We start from the raw sequence: 27,659 nt of genomic DNA, 5'->3' as shown, positions 1-27,659 counted from the left end.
ATTTATTTGACAGAGAGAGAGAGAGCACACAAGCAGGGGGAGTGGCAGGCAGAGGGAGAGGGAGAAGCAGGCTTCCCGCTGAGCAGGGAGCCCAAACTGGGGCTTGATCCCAGTGTCCTGGGAACATGACCTAAGCTGAAGGCAGTTGCTCAACCAACTGAACCACCCAGATGCCCCTCCAGGATGTTTTTTAAAGGAAAAAACATTTCATTTCTTTAAAAATTCTGGAAATCAATCTTCTTGTGAATATGGGTAGAACTTTTTGTTATTTAGACTAGATTGGCATGATTTGGTGATAGGTTTTTATTTTTTTAAAGATTTTATTTATTTATTTGACAGAGAGAGAGAGAGCTAGAGAGAGAGAGCACAAGTAGGGTGAGGGGCAGAGGGAGAAGCAGACTCCCCACTGAGCAGGGAGCCCAATGTGGGGCTCGATCCTGGGACTCTGGGATCATGCCCTGAGCTGAAGGCAGATGCTTAACCAACTGAGCCACCCAGGCACACCATGACTATAGGTTTTTAAAAATGAGAACTATAGGGGCACCTGGGTAGCTCAGTCAGTTAAGTGTCCAACTCTTGGTTTAGGCTCAGGCTGTGATCTCATGGGTCATGAGATCGAGCCCCGTGAGGGGCTCCAAGCTCAGTGGGGAGTCTGCTTGGGATTCTCTCTCCCCCTCTGCCCCTCCCCCCATGCTCTCTCTCCAACTCTCTCTAAAATAAATAAAATCTTAAATAAAATGAGAACTACAGAAACAAATAGTCTTGGTTTTGTACTTACTACTTTCTTGGTAGAAAAGATCTCTGGTCAGTGAATGTGCTTGGTTTTGGAGGTGATCCCTGAAGGTGTATTTATAGCCACCTCATTCACAACAACCTTCAGCTGATTTCTTGAATTATCTGGGCAAGACCCTTCCTTCCTTCCTTCCTTCCTTCCTTCCTTCCTTCCTTCCTTCCTTCCTTCCTTCCTTCCTTCCTTTCTTTCTTTCTTCTTTCTTTCTTTCTTTCTTTCTTTCTTTCTTTCTTTCTTTCTTTCTTTCTTTCTTTCTTTCTTTCTTTCTTTCTTCTTTCTTTCTTTCTTTTTTCTTTCTTCTTCTTTCTTTCTTTCTTTCTCTTTCTTTCTTTCTTTCTTTCTTTCTTCTTTCTTTCTTTCTTCTTTCTTTCTTTCTTTCTTTCTTTTTTCTTCTTTCTTTCTTCTTTCTTTTCTTTCTTTCTTTCTTCTTTCTTTCTTTTCTTTCTTTCTTTTTCTTTTCTTTCTTCTTCTTTCTTTCTCTTCTTTCTTTCTCCACAGTTGACAAGCTAATAACCAATTTTGCTTATTAGTTTAGAGAACAACTAGTTCTCTCAACTAGGGGTGATTGTGTGCTCTAAGGGCATTTGGAAATGTCTGGAGACTTTTTTTTTTTACAATTGGGATAGAAGTGGGTGTTGCAACTGGCATTTAGTGGGTAGAAGACAGGGATACACAGGACAATTCTCTACAACAAAGAATTATCCAGCCCAAAATGTCAATGATGCTGAGGTTGAGAAATCCCGATTTAGGGAAGTAGACTGCCAAAATGTTTTCAGCTGCTGGATGCGCAAAAATTGGGCTCAAGTGCCAGATAAGCTGGGTTAATAATGTCTTTTAGCAGAATATTCCAGAGCCTTTAAAATGTTCACATGCCTATTATCTCCCTCAGGGATAAGATCTAGGAGGCAGAGGTTTTCAATCATATGGATCACAGAACATTTTTTTTCTGTTTTTTGTTTATTTTGTTTTGTTTTTTTGAGCACCAAGTATTCCTTAAATCCGAAACTTCTTTGAGAAGCCTAGCTTAGTGCATATATAATGAATGAGTTACACTCCTGATAAGGGGATCTCAGAATCCAAAATGTGCTAGTACTATGGGAAAAGTGATTATATTCCCATTGCAACGCCTCACTCCCACCAGATATATGATAGAGCAATGATTAGGAGAGTAAAGCATGCCAGTTGTTAAGATTTTGGAAAACAGATGGAAAAAGGTAGATAAGCCATTATCACAGCACTCAAGGATAATCAGGTAACATTTTAGTGTATTTGCTGTTAGTGTTTTTTTCTCTGTGTGGCAACACGTATTCCAAAGATGGTCACATCAATGCATATCCCATCCTACATGCTCTTTTTGCAAGGTCACATTGATACTCTTCTATTGAGAAATCTTTTGCTCCCGCCTCTTGAGTCTGGGCAGGCTTGGTGGGAGTGATGCTGTGTGCTTTAAAAGATTAGGTTAGAGAATGTAATTCAGCTACTTCCTGGCTTTCTCGCTCTCACTCTTGGGATGCTTGCCCTTCAATCCAGCCACCATGCTGTGAGTGAGCTCAAACTGTCCTTTATAGGAAGACCAAAAGGAGAAACCCGCATGGGGAGGAGCCAAGACATCTATCTAGTCAACAGCCAGCATCAACCACCAGTCATGTGATTGAGCAAAACTTTGGATGATTCTGGGCCCAGGCTTCAAGGTGTCCCACTCAACATTGAGTGGAGGAAAAAGAAACTGTCCGCACTGAGCTGGGACCACATTACAGGTTCATGGACAAAATAAATGTCCTGCTGTGTTAAGCTACTGAATTTTAGAGAAATTTGTTACACAGCGTGAGATAACGCATTGCACAAATACTTTAGAGTTTTTATACAGTTGGGATCACATAGTTCTTTTTCATGTCACAGTATATTTTAAAGAGTTTTTCATTAACTGTCTTTTAAATCTTGGTTTTTATTTTTATTTTATTTTATTTTATTATGTTATGTTAGTCACCATACAAACTTGGTTTTTAATCATAATGTCACTTTTCTTTTCATTTATATCAGCTCTTGTTGCCAAATATCTAATGAGCGTTTATGACGTAATGTCAGGTGTAATCTAGAGTCTTAATGCAATTGATAATGGCAGTATCTTTTCTCTTTATTTGTTTCCAGGTGTCTCTTGAAAACTTGGACAGTTGTGTGCACTGTACAATTGGCAGTCCAGGAGCTGGTTGACTTCTACTTGTTTTATTTTAAGGTTGGGCACAGTCCCATGATTCTTTGAACCTTAGTGCTTTATTCCTGGAAATGTAAATCAGCTCCAGTGTTTTATCTGGTGTTGGTTAATTGACATAGACTCTCTCTCTCTCTCCCCAGTGGTCATTTAAGGGAAGACTTGTTTTGAGCCAGAAGATGAAAAGTCACAAGCACTCATGAAACTCATGACAAGAGATAATAGTGATGTTAGTGGTCAGCAAACGTGAATTTTAAACCAGATGTGAAAGAAAGAGAGAAATTACTTCTCCTGGTTTAAGGCATTCTATTTCTTTCTTAATAAGACCATCAACTTTCAAATCAATGAGGTGTGGTCTGTTATCACTCAACAGAGTGAATGCCAACAACTCCCCTTCGTTTTGGTAAATACTGCAACCTTCAGGGAGGTGCTGTGCTCTGTATCTATGACACATTCACATGAGCATTACTCTTATTCGGTGTTGTTGTGAAGATCTATGTAGAGCCACTCATTGGGCGTATAAGGCTTTATTGATTGTCTATTGACAGGCATTGCTATATACTGTGGATAAAAATGAATCCACACAATGCTTGTCTTCACAGAGTTCAAGCTTTGTAGAAGACCACGTTTCTCTTGGGTTTCTTTTGTATTTCCCCCAGTACAACCAGTGCCTGATCTCTACAGATTGTTCCAGAATCCCTGATTTCTTTCAGGAGACTTTGGTTTTCCATGTGCAATGTATCTGTTGATAAAAGAGCAACCCAATTATTTGTTTGTTTTGTTTTTTAATTTTTTATTGTTATGTTAATCACCGTACATTACTTCATTAGTTTTTGATGTAGTGTTCCATGATTCATCGTTTGTGCATAACATCCAGTGCTCTACGCAGAATGTGCCCTCTTTAATACCCACCACCAGGCTAGCCCATCCCCCCACCCACCTCCCCTCTGGAACCCTCAGTTTGTTTTTCAGAGTCCATCATCTCTCATGGTTCGTCTCCCCCTCCGAATTACTCCCCTTCATTCTTCCCCTCCTGCTATCTTCTTCTTTTTCTTTTTTCTTAACATATGTTGCGTTATTTGTTTCAGAGGTACAGATCTGTGATTCAACAGTCTTGTACAATTCACAGCGCTCACCATAGCACATACCCTCCCCAGTGTCTATCACCCAGCCACCCCACCCCTCCCACCCCCCCCCCACTCCAGCAACCCTCAGTTTGCTTCCTGAGATTAAGAATTCCTCATATCAGTGAGGTCATATGATACATGTCTTTCTCTGATTGACTTATTTCACTCAGCATAACACCCTCCAGTTCCATCCACGTCATTGCGAATGGCAAGATCTCATTCCTTTTGATGGCTGCATAATATTCCATTGTGTATATATACCACCTCTTCTTTATCCATTCTTCTGTCGATGGACATCTTGGTTCTTTCCAGAGTTTGGCTATTGTGGACATTGCTGCTATAAACATCAGGGTGCACGTACCCCTTTGGATCCCTACATTTGTATCTTTGTGGTAAATACCCAGTAGTGCAATTGCTGGGTCATAGGGTAGCTCTATTTTCAACTGTTTGAGGAACCTCCATACTGTTTTCCAGAGTGGCTGCACCAGCTTGCATTCCCACCAACAGTGTAGGAGGGTTCCCCTTTCTCCGCATCCCCGCCAACATCTGTCTTTTCCTGACTTGTTAATTTTAGCCATTCTGACTGGTGTGAGGTGGTATCTCATTGAGGTTTTGATTTGGATTTCCCTGATGCCGAGCGATGTGGAGCACTTTTTCATGTGTCTGTTGGCCATTTGGATGTCTTCTCTGGAAAAATGTCTGTTCATGTCTTCTGCCCGTTTCTTGATTGGATTATTTGTTCTTTGGGTGTTGAGTTTGATAAGTTCTTTATAGATTTTGGATACTAGCCCTTTATCTGATATGTCATTTGCAAATATTTTCTCCCATTCTGTCGGTCGTCTTTTGGTTTTGTGGACTGTTTCTTTTGCTGTGCAAAAAGCTTTTTATCTTGATGAAATCCCAGTAGTTCATTTTTGCCCTGGCTTCCCTTGCCTTTGGCGATGTTTCTAGGAAGAAGTTGCTGCGGCTGAGGTCGAAGAGGTTGCTACCTGTGTTCTCCTTTAGGATTTTGATGGACTCCTGTCTCACGTTTAGGTCTTTTAACCATTTGGAGTCTATTTTTGTGTGTGGTGTAAGGAAATGGTCCAGTTTCATTCTTCTGCATGTGGCTGTCCAATTTTCCCAACACCATTTGTTGAAGAGACTGTCTATTTTCCATCGGACATTCTTTCCTGCTTTGTCAAAGATGAGTTGACCGTAGAGTTGAGGGCCCATTTCTGGGCTCTCCTATTCTGTTCCATTGATCTATGTGTCTGTTTTTGTGCCAGTACCATATTGTCTTGATGATGACAGCTTTGTAATAGAGCTGGAAGTCCGGAATTGTGATGCTGCCAGCTTTGCTTTGCTTTTTCCACATTCCTCTGGCTTTTCGGGGTCTCTTCTGGTTCCATACAAATTTTAGGATTATTTGTTCCATTTCTTTGAAAAAAGTGGATGGTATTTTGATGGGGATTGCATTGAATGTGTAGATTGCTCTAGGTAGCATTGACATCTTCACAATGTTTGTTCTTCCAATCCATGAGTATGGAACGTTTTTGCATTTCTTTGTGTCTTCCTCAATTTCTTTCATGAGTATTTTATAGTTTTCTGAGTACAAATCCTTTGCCTCTTTGGTTAAATTTATTCCGAGGTATCTTATGGTTTTGGGTGCAATTGTAAAGGGGATCGACTCCTTGATTTGTCTCTCTTCTGTCTTGTTGGTGGTGTATACGAATGCCACTGATTTCTGTGCATTGATTTTATATCCTGCTACTTTACTGAATTCCTGTATGAGTTCTAGTAGCTTTGGGGTGGAGTCTTTTGGGTTTTCCACATCCAGTATCATATCACCTGCAAAGAGTGAGAGTTTGACTTCCTCTTTGCCGATTTGGATGCCTTTGATTTCTTTTTGTTGTCTGATTGCTGTGGCTAGGACTTCTAATACTATGTTGAATAGCAGTGGTGATAGTGGACATCCCTGCCGCGTTCCTGACCTTAGGGGAAAAGCTCTCAGCTTTTCCCCATTGAGAATGATATTCGCTGTAGGTTTTTCATAGATGGCTTTTATGATATTGAGGTATGTACCCTCTAACCCTATACTCTGAAGAGTTTTGATCAAGAAAGGATGCTGTACTTTGTCAAATGCTTTTTCTGCATCTATTGAGAGGATCACATGATTCTTGTTCTTTCTTTTGTTAATGTATCGTATCACGTTGATTGATTTGCGGATTTTGAACCAACCTTGCAGCCCAGGGATAAATCCCACTTGGTCATGGTGAATAATCCTTTTAATGTACTGTTGGATCCTATTGGCTAGTATTTTGGTGAGAATTTTTGCATCCATGTTCATCAAATATATTGGTCTGTAATTCTCCTTTTAGATGGGATCTTTGTCTGATTTTGGGATCAAGGTAATGGTGGCCTCATAAAATGAGTTTGGAAGTTTTCCTTCCATTTCTATTTTTTGGAACAGTTTCAGGAGAATAGGTATTAATTCTCCTGAATTAATTGGGCGTATAAGGCTTTATTGATTGTCTATTGACAGGCATTGCTATATACTGTGGATATAGCACAGTATATTTGTGCTATATCTGATAGATTTCCCCTGGGAAGCCAGCTGGCCCTGGGCTTTTGTTTGTGGGGAGATTTTTGATGACTGCTTCAATTTCCTTAGTGGTTACAGGTCTGTTCAGGTTTTCTATTTCTTCCTGGTTCAATTTTGGTTGTTGATACATCTCTAGGAATGCACCCATTTCTTCCAGGTTATCTAATTTAAGAGCAACCCAATTATTAACTGATCCTGAATTTTAGATCATTCAAGTGGTAGTGATTAATGTTTGCCTTCAGGATGGCATTCTTACCTAATGGTCCCTTTCAGCGTTTGATAGAATTAAAAGAAGAAGAAAATCTAGACTATAGTTTTGGCTTCATCATTTCCTAACTGTGCCATTTTGGGCAAGTTACTTTGGCCTGTGATTCTTTACCTGCATGATGAGGCGGCTTGATTTCTAGCTCAAGATTTTGTTTCTGGGTCTGATATCTGAAAAGCAAATCCACAGGATTAGATTAAGCAGTACTAGAATAGCAGATGAATAGAGTATATGTAATACCTCCTGCTGCAAACATCAACCTGCTACCAAGAATGGTCTCTAGTTATTTGATATGTCACCTATTGTGTCATGTGAGGACCATTTTCTGCTGGGCCTTACAGCCCTTCGACTGGAAATTAGAACTGTGTGAAAGTTGGCACCATACGTGGAGGGGAAGGGTTTATTGACCACAGACTATGAAGTGATTAGTCAGAGAGAGATGTAATGTAGCTCTTAAGTAGGTTGCAGTGTACTAGGCAAGGTGTGTATGATTGCCAGTTCTGATATAAATTATTCTTAGTTCAAAGTTGTTAAGATGAGAAAATAATTTATTGTTATTCGACTGTAGATAGCATGCATAAGAGTAATCAGTAATTACTTCAGTATCAGTACTCTGTATCTATACTAGTTCTCTCATGTCTCTTCATTGATCTGTCATGGCTTTGACTTTGGAATACAACCACTAGCTATCCTTTGTGAAAATACTTTAGGTATGATCTACAGAATGATGGTCCAAAGAAGGCAGTTTAGGGAAAGTCATTCCTCTTTGCTTTGATAGCTCTTAGTAGATACCCTTGTGTAACATCTCTCACATTGTTATTCTAATTGGCTTGTCTGTCTTGTGTACTGGGCTCTGGACTTCTCTGGCTAGGAATAAGGGCTTACTCATTTTTACATTCTCAGTGGAGCTTACTATATAATAAGTACTCGGCCATGTGTATTGGTTAAATGAATTAACAAACATCAGTATTGCAATTACTCACTTTAAACTCTCTGTTGAAAAGCAAAGTGTAACTTTAACAAGTATTTGTTGTATACCTACTATATTTATGACACTGCTGCAAATCTGTATCTTGCAGTTAATGATTATGGTGTGTAATTTTATCTGAAGTCATTGTCACAATATCATCAGTACCTATAAAGCAAATAAAAATCATGATTATTTGTTCTCTCTTTTAAAAGAGGTCAAATGAACTTGCAGATTAAATGTATGTGATGCAGCTTCCTTGCAGTGATGTGTTCCTTTTTTCCAAAGCCAGCTTCCTTTTTTGAAAGCAGGAGTGCCCGTGATTTATGCTCTGCTCACTTCCCTGGTCTATGTGGGACATCAAGTAATGAAGTAGGTCAGTAGCTCTTTGAGGCACTGACATTTTCTTGATTTCAAAAGAGAAGATTGGGTGGGACTTGGGGGGAATCTGTTTTTTTTCAGGTACAGAAGAGATCCACTTATTTATTTTTTTTAAATCACAGCACTAAAGTATTTTAATAGATTTCAGAAACATATGTTTGGAGCTAACATCTTTGGCATTTAGGAAATATATTTAAATGATACGACAATACATCAAAAATGGTACCAGGTAGAGTAAGGCTGAACCTAGAATATTTAATTTATTCACTAGCCATGTGTCTATTATTCTCTCTGTAACTTTATGAAATGAAGAGAGATGGTTATAAACACTCTTATAAGGAAAGATGCTACAAGAAGTCAAAAAATTGTGCTGGTATAGGGCTTTTTACCTATGATGGTTACTTCTATGTGTCAATTTGGCTAGGGTACAAGGTGCCCAGATATGTGATCAAACATTGCTCTGGGTGTTTCTGTGACAGTGTTTTAAGAGATGAACATTTAAATTGGTGAACTTTGAGTAAAGCAGACTGCTCTCATAATGTGAGTGGGCCTTGCCCAATCAGTTGAAGACAAAAAGGCTGACCTTCTCAAAATAAGAGAGAATTCTCCAGCAGACAGCCAACTTCACTTGCAATATTCAGCTCTTCCTGGCTCTATAGCAGCAGCCTTTGGACTCAAACTGGCAGATTGTCTTTCCTGGGTCTCCAGCCTGCTGGGCCACCCTGAAAATTTGGACTTGCTAGCCTCCATAACAGGGTGAGTCAATTCCTGATTTCATATATATACATATATTTCCGATTGGTTGTGGTTCTCTGGAGAACTCTGACTAATACATTACTTTACCTTGTCTGTTTTCAACACTCAAAAGATTGTTTCCATGAGTTCCAATACATATTACCTGAAAAATAGAAAGCCAATAGGAATATAGGAAATAACAGGGAAAGTAAGGAGATTCTGTCTATAAGGTAGATTGGAGGTTAGTGTAGTGTAAAGGGATCCTAAAACATCCAGAAAGGAAGTATACCTTACAAAAAACAGACAGCATCAACCAAACCTAATGTCATTCAGCCACTTCCCCCCTTTTGTTACTTTGTTGAGTTTAAAAATCCCTGCCTGAGACCATCACCATCATATAAGACTTAACTACATTCCTATCTGTCCTGCTGTCTACATGGTTTAGGAGCCCACTTTCTGCTCGTACAATACACGAAGTACCTGTCTGCTTTGTCTTAGTGTCCCCATGGGCCCTGAAACATGTTGCTTGTTGCTCCAAGGGAACACAATAAATATGTGTTAAATAGATGAAGAAACAAATGTAGATTTTGACTTTACCAAGACATCTTCCAGCCTGAAAGAAAATCCTGCAAATAATCCTGTTATGTTCATAGCAAAGGTGATACTGTTGTTCATTTACATGAGATGAATGCCAGTTGGAGTGCTTAAAATAAACCGTGGTCGCCATTAATTGACTCTTCATGAAGTAACTAACGGGAGGATGATCAGAATTGGTAAAAGTTTTGAATGATTCTGTGTAAAGGGTTATTTTTCCTGACCTTGGGAGCATGATTCCATCAACGTTGTGCTGAGTTTCAGGATGGTTCTGGCCCTGGGTAGACCCACTGACAGGGGATGGAGGGGAGAGATGGATGAAGAAACCGACGTGGAAGAGCAGTGGTGGTGGGCTTGCAAAGCTGGTTTGTCCTCTCCTAAAGATGTTGATTACATCATGCTTTTTGCTCTTTTACTCTCACTTTTCATTATCTGTTGGTTATACTGCTTCCTACTGTAGCATGATCATTTACTCACAAGTTAAAAAGATATAGAGAAAAAGAGAGAGGGGGGAGAGAGAGAGAGAGAGAAAGAGAGAGAGAGAAACACCAGTCACAGAGGAAGCTTATTCTCATCAACTTGACATTTCTCATGCCCCAGAGGAGGAGTTTGCCAACTATTCTGACATGGAGTCACATTTAATAGTAATAATTTCCACCTGCTGTCATGCAGTCTCAGTTCTGCATACAGGTGGTGGTTTTATTTTTTTCCATCCAAGACTCTTCGGGCACCCTAGAGACATTAATTAGGCCCTGGACCTCTTTGAAGTTGATCTTATACCCATACACGCATGATGAAATGCAGCAGAGGAGAGGTTAATTGAGTAAGACCAAGACCACACAGAAATTCCATGAAAGAGCCAGGAAGGCGATGGCTTCCCGGTCTGGGGCAAAAACAAGGAAACACTGAGAAGAGATGCCTGTTTGCCAGGTGCTTTCAATTCACCTGAAATTTCCATCCCCCATTTCATTTAAAAAGTCAGCTACCCTCTTCCTTCCTTCCCTCAACATCCTACACAAAAGAAGCCTCAAGAACTACAGAGTAATTACCATCCATTTCAGGGTGTGTTACCCTGTAGCTTACAGAGCCCAAAGGTTCTCTGGGAACGTTTGTAATGGGTGCACCTGACTCTCTTCTCCTGTGGATACGTTCTCGTTCAGACTGCTGTTTCTTTTTCTTTCTTTCTTTCTTTCTTTCTTTCTTTCTTTCTTTCTTTCTTTCTTTCTTTCTTTCTTTCTTTCTTTCTTTCTTTCTTTCTTTCTTTCTTTCTTTTTCTTTCTTTCTTTCTTTCTTTCTTTCTTTCTTTCTTTCTTTCTTTCTCTTTCTTTCTTTCTTTCTTCTTTTTCTTTCTTTCTTTCTTTCTTTCTTTTCTTTCTTTCTCTTTCTTTCTTTCTTTTCTTTCTTTCTTTCTTTTCTTTCTTTCTTTCTTTCTCTTTCTTTCTTTCTTTCTTTCTTTCTTTTTCTTTCTTTCTTTTCTTTCTTTCTTTCTTTCTTTCTTCTTCTTTCTCTTTCTTTCTTTCTTTTTCTTTCTCTTTCTTTCTTCTTTCTTTCTTTCGAATGGTAATCTTCCAGTTATCTTCCCACGATGAAATCCAGGTAGGAGAATATAAAGTTTACTAAAATTACTCAAGGCAAGGGTTTCACTTCCCTCCCACTTAAATTGTGCAGAGATTAGTCACTCTGAAAAAGCAAAAACAGTAGGTCTCTGGGTGAAGAAAAGAAAGGAATGGCAGTTGAGTCAATGAGCACGAGGAAAGAGATTCTCAATAAAAGTAATACCTTTTGTATTCTTGAGTTTCTATTACACTCTGCAGTAATGTCTCTTCCCTCCAAACCATCCTGGCAGGGTCACTGAGGGAGGGACTTGGGAAGGAGCCCTGTGCGTTTGCCTACCCATCCCCCCATGCAGCTCCTGGTAGGAGGGAGGTTTTTTTTTTTTTTTTTGGACCCTTAACCAGAAACCAAGAAAGTGAGGCTGCATCCAGGATGCCTAAGACAGGGAGGACTGCCCCCCAAAAGACAGGAAACTTGGTAAGCATTTGTTGGAAGAGTCACCATTCAAAGCCATGGTTCTGTGCACACTCAGAAGGGAGCGGTATGGTTTGGTAGGCAGGGGAGCATCAGATTCTAGGTCGCTCTGGGACATTGCAGGGGAGCAAAGACAGAGCCCATGGTGGGGCAATGAGAAAACCAAGCAGCAGCAAATCGCTTTTAGAGTGAGGGAAGGTTTATATGAATAAATAACACGAAGGAAAAATGGAAGAAAGCAGACCAGACTGAGCACAAAGACACAAAAGAATTAATTCCTTTTTTAATGAAGTGGGAGCAAAAAACATGCCATACACAGATGAAAAGCTTTCCTTCTCAGAGAAGAACCCTCAGTGATACAGGTACCAGGTTTCCTGGCAAGGGCACAGCTAATATTTATTTGGGAAGGCTGATTTTGATGAGAGGAGCCAACAGAGACCCTAAAATACACCGGGCTGTGTTTGGCGTGCTCCTCTGCCCCAAGCCGCACCATCCCTCCTCGGGGGAGTTGGGAGCTGCCCCCAGCCTCTTGGGTGCCCCACACCTCCCATCCTTCTGTGCACACAAAGAAAGGCAAGAGCTTCTGCCCACAGCCACACAACTGCACAGCTGCTTCGGGGAGGACAGAATGCCATTTTGGCTGGAGCTGGATGAAGTTGCTGCCAATTTCCTCAAAGTTTGCCCTCTCTTTCAAAATTCAGAATAACAGCACACAAACACTCTCAGGTCTTCCTGGCCGCGTTCCCTTTCTGGAGTAATTAGTTGAAATGCACATTATGTTCTCACCTCAGCCTGAGTTTCCATGGTGTCCCTGCTGCTTGCCTTAAGCAGAACCTGCTGTGGGCTGCTTGCAAGGGGCCTGGTGCCTTGCTCCACAAGGCTGGCGCTGGGCCTTCTCGGGGAGCTCGTGGAGGATGGGAATGGTCATTGGTTTCCAGTTGGGATCTGCCAAAGGCTTTGACCCTGCCAACTTTTGTCTGGGCGAGCTCCCAGTTCCCCTGGGTTATAAAATAAGAAAAATGTTGCTTCCTCTCTCTTCAGAGGGATGGTTGGAGGAGTCATGGCTTGGGGGTAGGTAAGGAGAGAGGGCAGGCAAATGTGAGAGCCTGAAAAGTCCCACAGAGGGATTTGGAGTTAATGTAATAAACAATAGGAAGCTATCAGGGTTTTGAAACAGCAATAGACATTGGGGAGGGTATGTGCTATGGTGAGTGCTGTGAATTGTGCAAGACTGTTGAATCACAGATCTGTACCTCTGAAACAAATAATGCAATATATGTTAAGAAAAAAAAAGAAGAAGATAGCAGGAGGGGAAGAATGAAGGGGGAAATCGGAGGGGGAGATGAACCATGAGAGATGATGGACTCTGAAAAACAAACTGAGGGTTCTAGAGGGAAGGGGTGGGGGGATGGTTAGCCTGGTGATGGTATTAAAGAGGGCACGTTCTGCGTGGAGCACTGGTGTTATGCACAAACAATGAATCATGGAACACTGTGTTTAAAACTAATGATGTAATGTATGGTGATTAACATAACAATAAAAAATTAAAAAAAAAAGCAATAGAATGCGGAAAGCAAAATGAATTCGGTAGGATGGTAGGTAGGAGGAGTCAGTAAGTTAGAGCCCAGGATAAGGTGGCCAGCTCTATGACATTCCTGGTATGTGGTCCTGAGGGCTGGATTTTGGTTATGGTCTGGCTATGGAAGAGGAAGAGGAGTTAGCAGAGTTTGGTCCAGTGGCAGCCTATTCTCAAAGTTTGGTCCCTTGGCCCTACCCCAGGCTGCTGAGTCAGAAAGTCTAGGGTGGAGCCCAGCCATCTGTGTTTTTAACAAGCCTTCCTGACGGTTCGAATGCAAGCTAAAGTTTGAGAATCACAGCTGTATAGGCTGGGCAGATCATAAACACAGGGGTTGGGAGAACTTGGGCTCGATTGATTCTGAATAATGGTTAAATGGCATTAAATAAAACATCACTTAATCTTCAGGATCTGAGTCTCTCTCTCTCTCTCTCTTTTTTAGAGAGAGAGAGAGAGAGAGATGGGGGAGGGGCAGTGGAAGAAGGGGAGAGAGCATCTTAAGCAGGCTTCACACCCAGCACGGAACCTGACATGGGGCTCAATCTCACAACCCTGAGCTCATGACGTGAGCCGAAATCAAGAGTCAAACACTTCACCAAGTGAGCAACTCAGGCACCCCCTGTGTTCTGAATCTATCTCTAAAATGTAGTGCATCAGCCAGGAGTTGTGTTTTGCTACATATAAAAGAAAGCCCCAAATAACAGCGGGCTAAACACCAAAGGCATTACTCTTTCATGTAAAAGGAGCATGGAATTAGGTCATCCAGGGTTGGGATGGCAGCTCTACAGCATCGTGGGGACACAGACCCATCTCTCTTTTGCTCTGTCATCCTCAGTAGGAGTCTATTAGTTTCCTGTAGCTGCTATAACAAGTGACTGCAAACCCAGGAGCTTAAAAACAGTGCAAATTTACTTATATTATTATTTTTGAGGTCAGAATTTCAAATCCTCCCTGGGCTACAATCAGGGGGTCAGCAGGGCTGCATTCCTTTGGGACGCTCTAAGGGGAAAATTTTCCTTGCCTTCTGCAGCTTCCAGAGGCTACTCATGGCCTCCTGCTCCATCCTTCAAAGCCAGCAGCGTCATCCTTACTTAGCCATCTCTCAGCTTTTCTTCTGTTTCCCACTTCTTTTAAGGATTCTTGTGATTATTTGAGACATGCCTGGGCAATTCACAATAATCTCTCTACTTTGAGGTCAGTTGATCAGTAATGTTTATCCCATCTATAACCTTGATTCCCCTTTTATTTATAGTTCCAAGGATTTGGATATGGACATCTTTGTCAGGGGCATTATTTTGCCTCTCATTCTCAAGTTCTGCTCATGGTCCTAAATTGCTACTACAATTTCTACTGTCATGTCAGATTTCCAGGCAGCAGGAAAGAGGAAGTGGGAAGGACGGAAGAGGCGCTTGCCAACTGAGCTAGCTCCTACAGAACATCACCGCCAACCTCTCCTTAGCCAGAACTTAGTCATATGGCCACACCTACCTTCGAGGAGGCTGGGAAATGTGGTCTTTTTTCCTAGTGGCAAAGTGTCCCACTAAAAATAAGATTCTATTTCTACGGAAGAAGGGGGAAGTAACTACTGAGTAGGTAACTAGCAGCTTCTGCTACATAGAGGCAGATGGAGGGAGGGTCTTGATTGTCTCCTAAGTTCCTTCCTCTTCTAATGATTACAGGACCCTCTAGAGTTAAGGAATGACAGGGTTTGTTTTTTTTAAGACTTTTTATTTATTTATTTGAAAGAGTAAGAGAGAAAGAGAGAGAGAGTGCACAAGTGGAGGGAGAGGCAGAGGGATAGAGAGAGGGACAGAGAGAGGGACAGGGAGAGGGACAGGGAGAGGGACAAGCAGACTCCTTGTCAAGCTCAGAGCCCAATGAGGGGCCCAATCCCAGGAACCTGAGATCATGACCTGAGCTGAAGTCAGATGCTTCACTGACTGAGCCACCCAGGCATCCCAGGAATGACCGTTTTAAGTTGAGAAATGAGACACTAGAGTAGAAGAAAGAAGGAGGTCCTTGTTTGACATTATCTTCTTTCTTCAGGGGCAATGGCATTCACTTATATTATTGAGCATCTTTAAGGAACCAGACACATTACATACATTTGTCCTTACATATGTGCCATGCAAAAAGGAACCTTATGGTGGCTCATTCCTCTTTTAGCCCTGCAGAAAAATGTTTTCATTGTTGAGCAAATAAATTGCCATTTTTGAGTGCAATGAAAGATGGGGACCAGAGATTTACCCTAGGAAATGAAATGTATCACCCCTCCTTTCCAGAGGTATAGCTGCATTTGTAACGGTGCCCTACACTCCCGACCAGACCACATGCAGGTGACTAATCTGATATCTTTCAACAACCATCTTCTCAAAGATAGAGACCCTGTCTTGTTCAACAGTGTTTGGTATAGGCCGATGCGTAGGGAATAAGCAGGTTTGCAATACTTTTCTTTAAGAGAATGAATAAATTAATGTTATATGGCAATCCACTGACCTATTACCTTTATGTGGATTTGATTGTGAACAAGCTATTCTATGAGCCTTTTTTAAACATTTTAAAGCCTTCTCTATCGATTGGGTGAAGAATCTACAGATTTGTCTTCAGACTCTCTATTTTGGAAGATATTTGCCCTGTCAATATATTTCTCTTTTGCGGCATGAAACTACTTACTTCTTTCCTTATGGTTTAGCTAAGAGTATGGAACAAAGTCTATCAGGCATGAGGGACCCGGGCAGCTGCTGACAGAGATCTTGTTTGCCATTTCTTTCTTGAAGTGGGGCTTTCTTGCCTGACGTGACTGCTCCTGGAGCCAGGGGGTGTTATTAGAGAAGCGGTTGTACTTTATGATGGGAACGTACGGACGGCAGGGAAACGAAGCCTTCCACAGGAATGGTCTAATATAAACAACAATAACCATAATAATAATCTGGGCTTTTATGGGAGCTTTCATCGAGGAACCAAAAACACATTACAAGCATTAACTCATTAATCTTCACAGCGCCCCTGTGAGGGAGAATTAAGTGTAAGTAATCATAATTATTACTGTCATTATCCTTCAAACAATTCCCAGATGTGCTGTGGCTGAACTGGCGTACTTCAGGCATTTTTTTTTTTTTTTTAATAGAGACCCTAGACTTGGCAGGAATTCATCTCTCTCTCTCTCTCTCTCTTCCCCATTCTCCTTCTCTCTCTTTTTCTTACTCCCTCTGACTTACCAAATACATATGGAATTTTTAAATTTGTGGGACCCCTGGAAGAAATGGGTGGAAAATAATTTCCAGTCCACGGTGGTCCCCTTGGCTTTGCTCTTGCCCATTAGAAGGCTTCAGTGGCTGCAGTGGATCCAGACCCAGGCCTCCAGAGCTGATCACAGATTTCATTTTTAAACTATGTATGATGTGTATGATTTCAGCCTCATCTCTTCAGATAAAGTCTTGGGAAGTTTCATTTTACATGTAGCATCCTGTTGCCTCTTAACCATTTAAATGAGAGAAGTGTCCTGAGCACCAAGCACAAGAAGCTTCGGCTCAATTGGCGGCATCCTCTGCGTGTGACTACAAGCACTGCATCTACCCCAGAGGTGCAATCCTACCTATGCACTCAAACAACAACTCAGTTCTTGGGGAAACAACTCACCTCGGTATTCCAGAAAAATCGTAAGAGACATAGGAGAAAGAGTGCTCAGAGAAAGAGCACTCAATTATTTTCAGGGTGGAAATGGATGAATCTGCTGATGAGAAATACCAAAAGGATGCAAGGATGCATACATTGTTTTGTAACTTCTGTATATTTTTAAATTGTGCTTTTGTTTTAGGATTACATTAGTAGTGTGCATGATAGAAAAGTTGGAAAATGTTGGAAAGTCTAAAGAAAAAAGAAGCCGCCTGTAAACCCAGTAGTGAGAGTTAAGTATTGTAACATTTTTGTGTAATTCCTTAGATTCTTTTGATGTCGATGTGAAAGCAGGAGGACACTGATGTTTGCCTTGTTCTTTGGTTTCTGGAATTGGATAAAACATGAGATATCTTTATGGAAGTTTGGGTACTCAGCTATGGAACCTGGAAGATGCCATGTTTAGCGCTGGGAAGGCTGAAGTTGATGAACTCAAGGCCGAAGTTGTAATACAGTCCAAGCCCTTAGGTATGTGCTGTGCAGTTGGCACTGTCTACCTGGGCAGTCTTCTCCTACTCCTCCAGGGGCTCACGAAGCTCCTGCAATTCCCCTCTTCCTTTTGTTCTTTGAATTAACCAAGCTTGTTCCAACCAACCCAAGTTCTGGGACTTGGAATGTGCCATTCCTACTTTCTGGAATATTCTCCCTCCAGGTCCTTTATGGCTTTGTGTTCACATGGCTGACTCCTTCCCATTACTCAGATCTGGACTTATATGTCACTTCTTTGATAAGTCTTCTTTGCATGCCGTGTCTCACATGGCTGTTCTCTTCTCTTGTCCCCCTTTGTGACCTGACCCACTTTGATTTCCTTCTCTGAATGTGTAATATTCTTTATTTTTTATGATTACTATTGTCCCTTACATACTTTTTATTGTCAGTCTCTCCCGACTTGCAAGCTCCATGAGGGTGGAAGCTCTTGACTGTGTTGTTGTTCTCTCTAGCCTCTGAGTCTAGAACCAGTGTCTGACACACAGAGGGTGCTTAATAAAAACTACTGCATTTGCATAAGGAGAAGGCTCGAGAAGACATGGGAGAGATGTCCAAAGAGATCTCTGAAGGTAGAGGTGAACATTCGCATCAGAATACAAAAACTGCATGACAGGAAAAGAAAAGAAAATGTAAAACACCTAGTTAACAAATACCTGTAACAGCCTCAGAAGGGAGAAACTAGGTCCCATTTTAAGGGAGAAAAAAGAAGTAGTGAAGGTCCAATATATTCGTAGGAGCTTGTAGGTGAGGCTAAAAGAAAGAGACGAAGTGTTGGAAACATACCTTGAAGCTTTCACTCTAATTCAATTTAGGACGTGTTGACAATTTAGGAAACACACTGTCGGGCAGGTGGGAATGGGAGCATCTGAACGGCAGCAAAATACAGATGAGCAAGGAAGGAAAAAGAGGTCAAATTACGAGCAGCCTTGATGGGGACAAAATGACGCGCTTAGTGCTTTAGATGTTTAGAACGTTGAGGGAGATAAGGAGCAACGAAGAGAAGAATCTGGGTGAGGAGAAAAGTAAGGGAAGGGTGAGAACTCTTGCCTTGAAAAGACAGTTTTCCCTTTGAAGATAGTGACAAGATCTCGGGTAAAGATGGAGAAGAAGAGAGGTGGATAAGGACCATATCAAAGGTCTCAAGCAGAAAGAGTCATCTTGGGCTGTAGGCGTAGGATTCCATCAGAGAGGCTATTTAGCAAGGAGAATGGCAGAATTAAAGAGAGAAGTTCACAGAGGTTAGTAATTATAGGACAAACTGGAGGAGATAAATATCTTCTCCGTATATTACATCATTGTTAAATCTCAATAATTTAAAATATAATTAACCTTTAATAATGCCTTAGATTTAATAATAGAGTTATTGCATGGGAATTGTCTACAAATCATTATACATCCATTTGTTTAGGTTTACCATCCAGGTAATAAAGCTCAGGCAGTGTGGTGCGGAGTCTAGAGTGTGCCTGTTATGTGTCTCACGCAATGTAATTGATTGTAAAATCCACTTCAAATCACACCAAGTAAAGAACATTTTATGACAAATTAATTAAAATGAAAATTTCTCTTTCAGCTGTCATTTCCTAATTTTTCTCCTTCTTCCCTCCCAATGTCTAGTAGGAAAAACCCTGTGTTTTACTACTTCAGGAATGATACAATGGGATCTGTTGTAGTAATCCTGTTTTGTCTCCAGAACCCAGAATATTGGGTTACAATTTCTCAAGAAGACAAAAAATGTTCACCTTAAAGGGAAAAGCTCATTTTCTTGGCACCTAGAGTTTTGGGGGACTAGACGAGGGCTCCCCAAATGTCAAAATCACCCCCTTTCCCAAATATATTTTTGACTCAATACCTGCAAACTCAAAGGTATGTTTAGGTGGTAACACGAGCAGATCTAAACTCTTCTTCTCTGCTGCCCATTATTTATTTATTTATATTTTAGAGAGCAAGCGAGCAGGGGGAGGAGCAGGGTTAGTAGCAGAGGGAGAAGGATAAGCTGACTCGGTGCTGAGCCCGGAGCCAGATGTGGGGCTTGATCCCATGACCCTGAGATCATGCCTTGAGCCGAAATCAAGAGTCAGAAGCTTAACTGACTGAGCCACCCAGGCGCCACCCCCCATTATTTTATTTTAAAAAATCCCACATTTTTGCCACCACTTACGATGGGTTAAAATGTTTCTATATTCACTGCACAAACAAAACAGCCAAGCAGAGGGACCTTTAAAGACGGAGAAAGGATGAAGAGTGCGTGTTTAAGTGATAATGTGCTGATTAATTTCTCTTCAGAAGGCTTTGATATGTTATTACAAGCATTCAAGTCAGAACTGAAACATAAATCTCAACTATGTAGGACCTGGATAGAATGGTAAAAATCACATTCTTCACACATCAGCGAAATTCTGGAACAATTTAAATCTTAGCATATGCAGTTCAAATAGGAATCTGAACTCTGATGGTTGGATGACTCCGTGGCCTATTCAGTCTTAACTTCCCAAAGCCTGATATACTTGGTGCATGGTGGGTGTTCTATAATTACTTCACAAATAAAGGAATAAATAGCAAAAGTCTTACAATTTGCTTTGTGACCCATAGAAACAAAGTGTAATAATCTGGTTGAGACACATTCTTTTTTTTTTCCTTTGTAGTATTTTACTTATTTACTTGAGAGAGAGCGAGAGAGAGAGAGAGCACAGAGGGAGAGGGAGAAGCAGGCTCCCCGCTGAGCAGGGAGCCCGATGCGGGACTCGATCCCAGGACCCTGAGATCATGACCTGAGCTGAAGGCAGACGCTTCACTGACTGAGCCACCCAGGCGCCCTGGTTGAGACACATTCTTGTCACCAATAAATACGTGTTGAACAACACAAGTTTGGATGGACTTCTCTCTTTTTTCTGTCTCTCTTAATCACACATGCATGAACACTTCAGGATAAATCACCACCAAAAGCTGAAACAACTAAACCTAGCAACGTAAGATCCCCTCAAATGCTTGTAGTCATCCCAGCCCTTACTCCTGTTCTAGACTGATTTCACATCTCTCCTTTCTTGCAGCCCCCAGTTCTCTTCCCAGCCCCCACCCTCGCTCTCGCAATGACAGCATTCAATCCTGGGAATCGGGGACGTTCACATATGGTCACCTCCTCACCACCCACCTGGATCCTCAATCCTGTGCTTTCCTTTCATGCGTGCTAGCAGTTTCTAAAGGAGGCTGGGATCACTTGGGATCCCTGAGACCCTTTCAGGAGGTCCATGAAGTCAAATTATTCTCATAATAGTCTAGAACGTTTTCACCTCTCATCAGTGTAGAGTGGAGGTTCCCGGAAGCTACACAAGGTGTGATGATGTCACCACTCTGGTGGCTAAAGCAAGGTGAGCTTGTGCACTCTTGTGTTCTAAACATTCCCCACTTCTGATTTCTAATAGAGGAATGTTGGTAAATACAACCCCTATCATCAAAGGCACACTGGGGTCCTCAAGAACATTTAGGAGTGTAAAAGGGCCCTGAGACCAAAGAGTTAGAATTGTTGCCAAAGAGGAACTAATTACCTTTGCTCTTGTCTAACCAGACCTGCTGTGTCCCTTACTTTGCCTCCACCTTTCCTTAAAGGCCACTCTTGTCGAGATGCCCCATGACCTCCATTCCTGCCCATCAGCCCTTCCCACCTCCCTGACAGACTTCACTCTGTCTCTTAGCTTTTGGGACACCACATTGGTTTTCCTTCTGTCTCACTATTCTCCTTCCTGCTCTCCCTGGATGGCTTCCCCTCTTCACCCCAAACTTTTAACACTGATGTGACCTGGAGATCATTCCTTAGTCCTTTTTTCTTCTCTGTCGACACTCCCTTCATATGAATCTCATGCAGTCACATGTTTTTTTTTTAATTTGGAATTTTAATTATGTACATAAATAGTAACTTGAGAACGAGGAGTTCTAAGGCTAGACATTATCTCTAGGTGAAAGGATTTCCGATTAGTCCACTTGCAGCATAGCATCACCCAAGGTAACAAAGAAGCCTAGTATAATTTGTCCTGAAGAAGAAAGCCAATTTACTATATTCAGTACTGGCTTCTCTGCCATTTTTCTGTAGAAATACTGGTTTACTGCACGGAGTTTCCAATGTTTACCTATAACTGATTAAAATGGGCAGAGCATGGAGCATTCTATTTATTTCCAGGTGAATTCTTCACATTTCCTGGCTTTTGAAAGTTCTTCCACAAATCTTCTATGACTATGTATCCTCGTAAACCCCAGTCACATAATTTCTCCCCACTGACCTGGACAAATACGATGGCTTGTTGTGGATAATAAAGAGAGGCAGCAAGTCCCATGAATCCAGGTGGATACACCAGCTTCTTTATTTTTGAACCTCTAGCCAAAAGAAGTCCAACAATGCCAGCAAAACCAGTAACACCAAGTCTTGGAAAAAATCCAGGAGGTGCATTTTGGAGATATTCATAGCTGCCTAACCCCCATTGAACCAAGCTCTGCATCCTGGGCTTAGTTTGTGAGTACATTTCCTGACACCAACTTGTATATGGCTCGCAGTAACGTCGGAGATGTGAAATGCTTTCTTCAAGTGGGGTCCTTGGCTCCTCCACATATTTAGATTGACCCTCAGGGACGGAGTAGAGTGAAAGCTCATTAACCTTCACAGAAGTTTTGTGAGGTGAGTCCTTTTTAGGTGATGCATAGACTCTGAAGGTGAGCAGACTCAGGCCGGCTGGCCCCACAGACCTCTGAATTACCTTGAACATGCTGCTGGCAGAGGTGGCTCCGGTGGGCGCAGTCACATGGTTTTCAATGTAATTTAAATGCTGATGACACCCACATTTATATGTTCCACACAGACCTCTCTTCTGAACTTCAGACTCAAGTTCAATTACCAACTTGACGTCTTCCTTTGGATGTGTGTAGAGACATATCAAGTGTAGCATTTTCTTAACTAAACTTCTAATCATTTCCCCAACCTCCACCCAAACTGAAACTTCTCAACACAATAAGCTGTTGATCCTTTCAATTGCTCACGTCAAAAATGTGTATTCATTCTTGGCTCTCTTCTCTCTTTGCACACAATGGTTGATAGGTGAGATCATCCTACCATGAAAACATACTCAGAATCCATGTACTTCTCACTCCCCCAGTGTCACATCCTGGTATAAGTCCTTGCTACCTCTTGTGTGGTTTACTGTAATAGTCTTTTAATTGGTCTTCCCGCTTCAAGTTTTGCTCCTTAGAGTCTACTCTCAGCACAGTAGTTAAGTGAGCTTTTCAACATATCATCCAAGCCATGTCATTTCTCTGTTCCACAGCTCCCCATTTCACTCAGAGTGGAAAGTAGAAATCCCTGTGCTGGTGTATAAGACTCTACGAGATCCACCCCAACCCTCCTTACCTGCTTGGTTTCATCTCCTCTCACGCTCTGCTCTAGCCAATCAGGTGTTCCTGGGATTCCTCAAACATACCAGGCATGCTTCTGGCTCAGGGCCTTTTCACTGGCTGTTCTGTCTGTTTAGAACATTTAAAACATTCTCCCTTCAGATATCTGCATGGTCAACTTTCACACCTCCATCATATGTTATCTTCCTGATGAGGTCTGGCCTGAATCCTCTGTTTAAACTTATAACTCTCTTTCCCCAACATACACATCCTCTGACTGTCTCAATCCCCTAAACTCCAGAGCATTCGTCACCTTCTAAAACACCATATTCTTATTTATTCACTAGGTTTATCATTTATTACTTGAATATATACTCCTTGAAGGCAGGTGTTTTTGTATCTGTAGTTCGGTGCTCTATCCCATTTGCCTAGAGTAGTCCCTGACACCAACTAAGTACTTAGTAAATATTTTTTTTTTTTTTGAATGAATGAATGATAACCAACCTCTTGAGGGTAAATAAACAAATTCATTTGTGAAACTGTGTAAATATTGAGGATGGTTAATTTTTTCTTGAACTATGGGTAAGTGAGAAATACAACAGGCACCTAAGTACTAATACTATATTTACATGACCAGTTCCAGCCACTGGTCAATGAAGACACATACAAACTTACCTTGAGACCGTAACGCAAAAAGTTCAAGCTGGTAAGACAATCTCCATGTGACTGACTCTTTTGTTTATAGATAAAAATAAACATAAAAACAGGCAACTTAATAATGTAGAATGCATGGGTGTAGACCAATAATGAAATGAATATTTTGGACCTGTTGACCATGACTTCAGAGCTGAACTGGGAATTTGCACAACTTGCTTCTAAATGTTCTATTGGCTCTTCTATTTTCTGTCCTCAAACCATTTTGAAAATACTGCCTTTGATCTAAAAAAGCTGGATTCACAGACACAAAGAGTAGACTTTTGGTTGCCAAGGACTGGAGGAGAGGGTAAAATGAGGAGATGTTTGTCAAAGGGTACAAAATTGTACTTGGAGGATGAATAAATTCTGGAGACCTAATGTACAGCATGGTGACTTTGGTTAAAAATGTGCCATATGCTAGAAAGTTGTTAAGAGAGAGATCTTTAATGTTCTCACCACACACACACAAATGGTAATTATGTGAGGTAATGGTAGTGTTAGCTTACCCTATTGTGGTGATCATTTCATAATAAATATGTGTATCAAATTATCATGTTGTAACCTTATATGTACACAATGGCATATATCAAGTATATCTCAATAAAAGTAGAATAAGAGGGAAAATATTGCACTTAAGAAAATATGAGAATCTGAGTTTTGATTTTTTGATGCTTGGGAGAAATGATTAGCCTTTAGGAAATAGCCTTAAAGTAAAGTTTTACAATTTTAAAAATTGAAAATGCCCCTTCTATAAAAATAGGAAACTTTGACACACATTCAGCAAATATGAAGTCTGCACTAAAAAAGGTAAATAAAAAAGATTTATTTGTTTGTTTGAGAGAGAGAGAGAGAGAGAGAATATGTGAGTGGTGGGGGGGCACAGGGAGAGGGAGAGCATCCCAAGCAGACTCCCAGCTGGGCGCAGAGCCCCACGAAAGGCTCCATCTCACAACACTGAGATCATGACCTGAGCCAAAACCAAGAGTCAGACACTTAACTGACTGAGCCACCAGGCATCCCAAAGTCTGCACTTTAAGGTTAGTTTAATAGTGTTATCTGGCATCCTTATTAATTTGGAATAACCTTTATATTTAATAGTTCACTAAACCGTGTGTGTGTGTGTGTGTGTGCGCACGCACGCGTGCGTGTGTGTGTCATACTTTGTCTAAAAAGAATTTTAAGTGCCACAATCTTATTGAATGCTTTCTTTTAGGGCACTTTGATACATAGTATATTCAATGAGTAAGACTAATAAGTTTATATAGTAATTCTTATTGTGATTTAAGATCTTGTGAGGCACCTTCACTCGGATTCTCCATTGATACTTGTCTGTGGGATGCAGATGGGGAACTGGAAGCTTATGTATCGCCAATTTTGTCTGTCCATCAGCTAGACTTTACCCTGTTGCATTGCACAAGGTGGTTTTATGCCAGAAAACCACTGACTTCCTTATTTACTGAGGCATGCCCTTGACTTTTAAATCTGTGAAAGTTTTATTGAATCCACTCTTCAGTATTACTTACCAGTTTCTACCTACTAGTGAGTTTATGTAAAACAAATCTGTTTTTTAAACCAAATGTGAACAGAAAATAAGAACGAGAAAAAAGTCATGGCAGGGTATTCATCATCTTTTTTGCTGAGTGGCTTCAAAAAAAAAGTATTTATTACTTTTAAATAAAGTCAGATGTTGAGAAAACCATAAAGCTAATTACATGCTCTGTGAGCTGACCTCTTCAGGCAACCGAGTTCAACTAATTGTGGTAATGTGGTCAATTTTGGGTTATTCTCACCAAAGATTTGCCATTTGAAAATCTATTTTAAAAGCCTCGTTGATATCATCACCTGCTTACCATCGTGTCCATACTTTTCCCCCTAGCCTCCAATGCCAATAGGAGCTGTAAAAGTTAAAGTCTTTTAAATCCAAACAAATAATCACCATCCTGGTCCCTGGAGAAGAAACGCTCAAAGAAGATTAAGTAACAATTTTTTGTATAAGGGTGAAAAAGCAAACGAAACCACAAGGTACAATGGAAATCCCCCTGGGTTGAGCACTAGGCACCCTCTTTTCAGATAGCCATGAGCTCTTGGGCAAGGCACCTCATTTCCCTGAGCCCCATTTTCATAATATTAGGGTTAGACCAGCTGATTACTTTATTCTCTTGGATCTGTGTGATTTCTTTTCTCTTACCTGCTTCTCAGGTGTCACCTTTTCTCTGGTGTAAACGGTTCTCTCTCGGCTCCACTGGCTGGCCCAGTTTTGGAGTCTGGGCCTCTACTGACCTCACTCTGTTCTCTCCTGACTCCTCATTATACCTCATTACCCATCCTCTCTGTCCTGCTTCGTGGAAGGAAAGGGAATTGGATGTTTGTTCTGGGCCACAGCCCAGCTTCCTTAAGCGACTCCCTTCCTTCTTCAGAGATAAGGGAGAGCTGGCTGTGTGAATCAGTTCTGCCACCGGTGATGGATTTCTTAGTTTTAGAAGTTGTAGGATCAAAATCGGACAACAGATGTCAACAAGTCGAACCACTCATCCTATATGTGAATCACTTCTGTAATCTCTCTATCTCTAAAGGTTTGGTTATCCTGTTACCAACCTGGTGTGCCCTTCCCACTTCAGTGGCTCACTAACTCCTCACTCTCTGGGATTCAGGTCTTCCCAGGAAGCCTTCTGTTTCATTTCCCGCTGCTCCTCTCATCCTTTAACTTCGAGCTGCAGTCCTGACCATCCTTTGTGTTCTCCGAATGCCTCGTCTAGGTCCCTATTATCTCAACTTACCACACCGAATTCTTCAATTCTTACTGTATGCTCATTTGTATCTAGTTCATCCTATTACCAGCGCTTGGCAAAGTACTTAAGCACTTAATTTATCTTTGCTGAGTAATTATTATTTAACACAATTCAGCATCGGCGTGGATACCTCTAGTGGTTTGAGCTCTCTTCTTGGGGCCATACAATACAAAGAGAATCCCTTCGGCACATGGCAGTTGGAAAGGCATTTTTAAGACACTGTCAGATCTTCCTGGAGTCAAGCCAAACATCCTCACTTCCTTTTAACCATACTTTGTCAGAGTTTAAACTCTCTTTACCTCTCAGTAACTCGAGCACACTGGTATACGGTCCCCAAGCAATTTAGGATAGGGGTGGATGGGCATTTGATCTATCGCTGGATGTGAATGAATGACTTTGGTCTTGTGAACTCATTAACCTTCCAGAATATTCACTGTATTGCCAGGATTAAATACAATCGGGCATGTGCATAGTACACTGCCTAGGACAAAGTCTGTGGCCCATTAATGTTAATCGCGATCTTATCATAGTCCATGAGACCTGAGCAGACAACAACTTTCAAGTTGGTGGGCACTTGAAAAGTCTTCCAATCGTTCTCTTTCCAGCTTTTGAATCAACAGAGCTTTGGATCTACTCACGGTAATTAGAGATACGATGTTCTGATGTAGTTTATTCTCCAAAATAACTTTCATGTGTGAAATTTCCTGTATGAAAGATAGAGCACACAGAGGAACATGTTCTGAAAGGAGCTTTTCCCTCCCATAGCCGTGATGGATGCAAGACTTCCAATGATCTTCTCATTCACCCTCTGCTTGTAACCAAAGGACACATAGGTTTGCAATGTTTGCTGGAATTGTTGGTTCAATTTGTGGGCACCGAACAAAAGATTTTTCCCTCTAAAAAGGTACCCACATTCTGATTTCGGTCTTCTTGGCTCTGCTATCACCAGTGGAACCAACTGGCTCAGTCAGAAACTCTTTTGGGCGTGGGATTAACTTTTGCTCCACAACAATGCAATTCTGTATTCAACTTAGAACTATTATTTATTGTTCTCACCTCACAATTGCTATAAGAAGACCTTAGAAGGTGAATGAGTTTGAAAGGAACCCTCAAATAAAACGTTGATGCACTGGAAATGATAATCATGTGAATTTGTCAGCAATGCAATGAAAGCTAACAGCCATGAGAGGGTGAAAACGTAGGAAGGAAAAGCCTTTCCCCGGAGGAAAGGACAGCCAATGTCTTACAGAGAAACAGTGACGATCTGGACGAAGTCTGAGGAGAGGCCAAAGCTCTGTGGTTAAGAGAAGATAGATGTGAACAACTTACAGGAACCTAGAGAGAAAGGCAAGGTAAGTTACTGTACTTGATGGCAGGAGGG

General features: G+C 41.3%; 1 protein-coding gene across 1 annotated transcript; it reads right to left on the bottom strand.

Moving 5' to 3' along the window:
- Window positions 1-21,550: 21,550 nt before the first annotated feature.
- LOC113922801 (MICOS complex subunit MIC26-like) lies at window positions 21,551-22,171 on the bottom strand. Its single transcript, XM_035721809.1, has one exon. It carries the CDS (start codon window positions 22,169-22,171, stop codon window positions 21,578-21,580), a length of 594 nt encoding a protein of 197 aa, XP_035577702.1. The 3' UTR covers window positions 21,551-21,577.
- Window positions 22,172-27,659: the final 5,488 nt, after the last annotated feature.

Source organism: Zalophus californianus, chromosome 9, assembly GCF_009762305.2.
Source record: "Zalophus californianus isolate mZalCal1 chromosome 9, mZalCal1.pri.v2, whole genome shotgun sequence".
NCBI lineage: Eukaryota > Metazoa > Chordata > Mammalia > Carnivora > Otariidae > Zalophus > Zalophus californianus.
The sequence above is the reverse complement of the archived record's forward strand: the minus strand, read 5'-3'. Positions and strand labels throughout refer to the sequence as shown.

What these genes read in the sequence shown, in the direction of transcription:
- LOC113922801 (XM_035721809.1), bottom strand. Translation starts at nt 22,171, where the DNA reads ATGTTCAAGGTAATTCAGAGGTCTGTGGGGCCAGCCGGCCTGAGTCTG.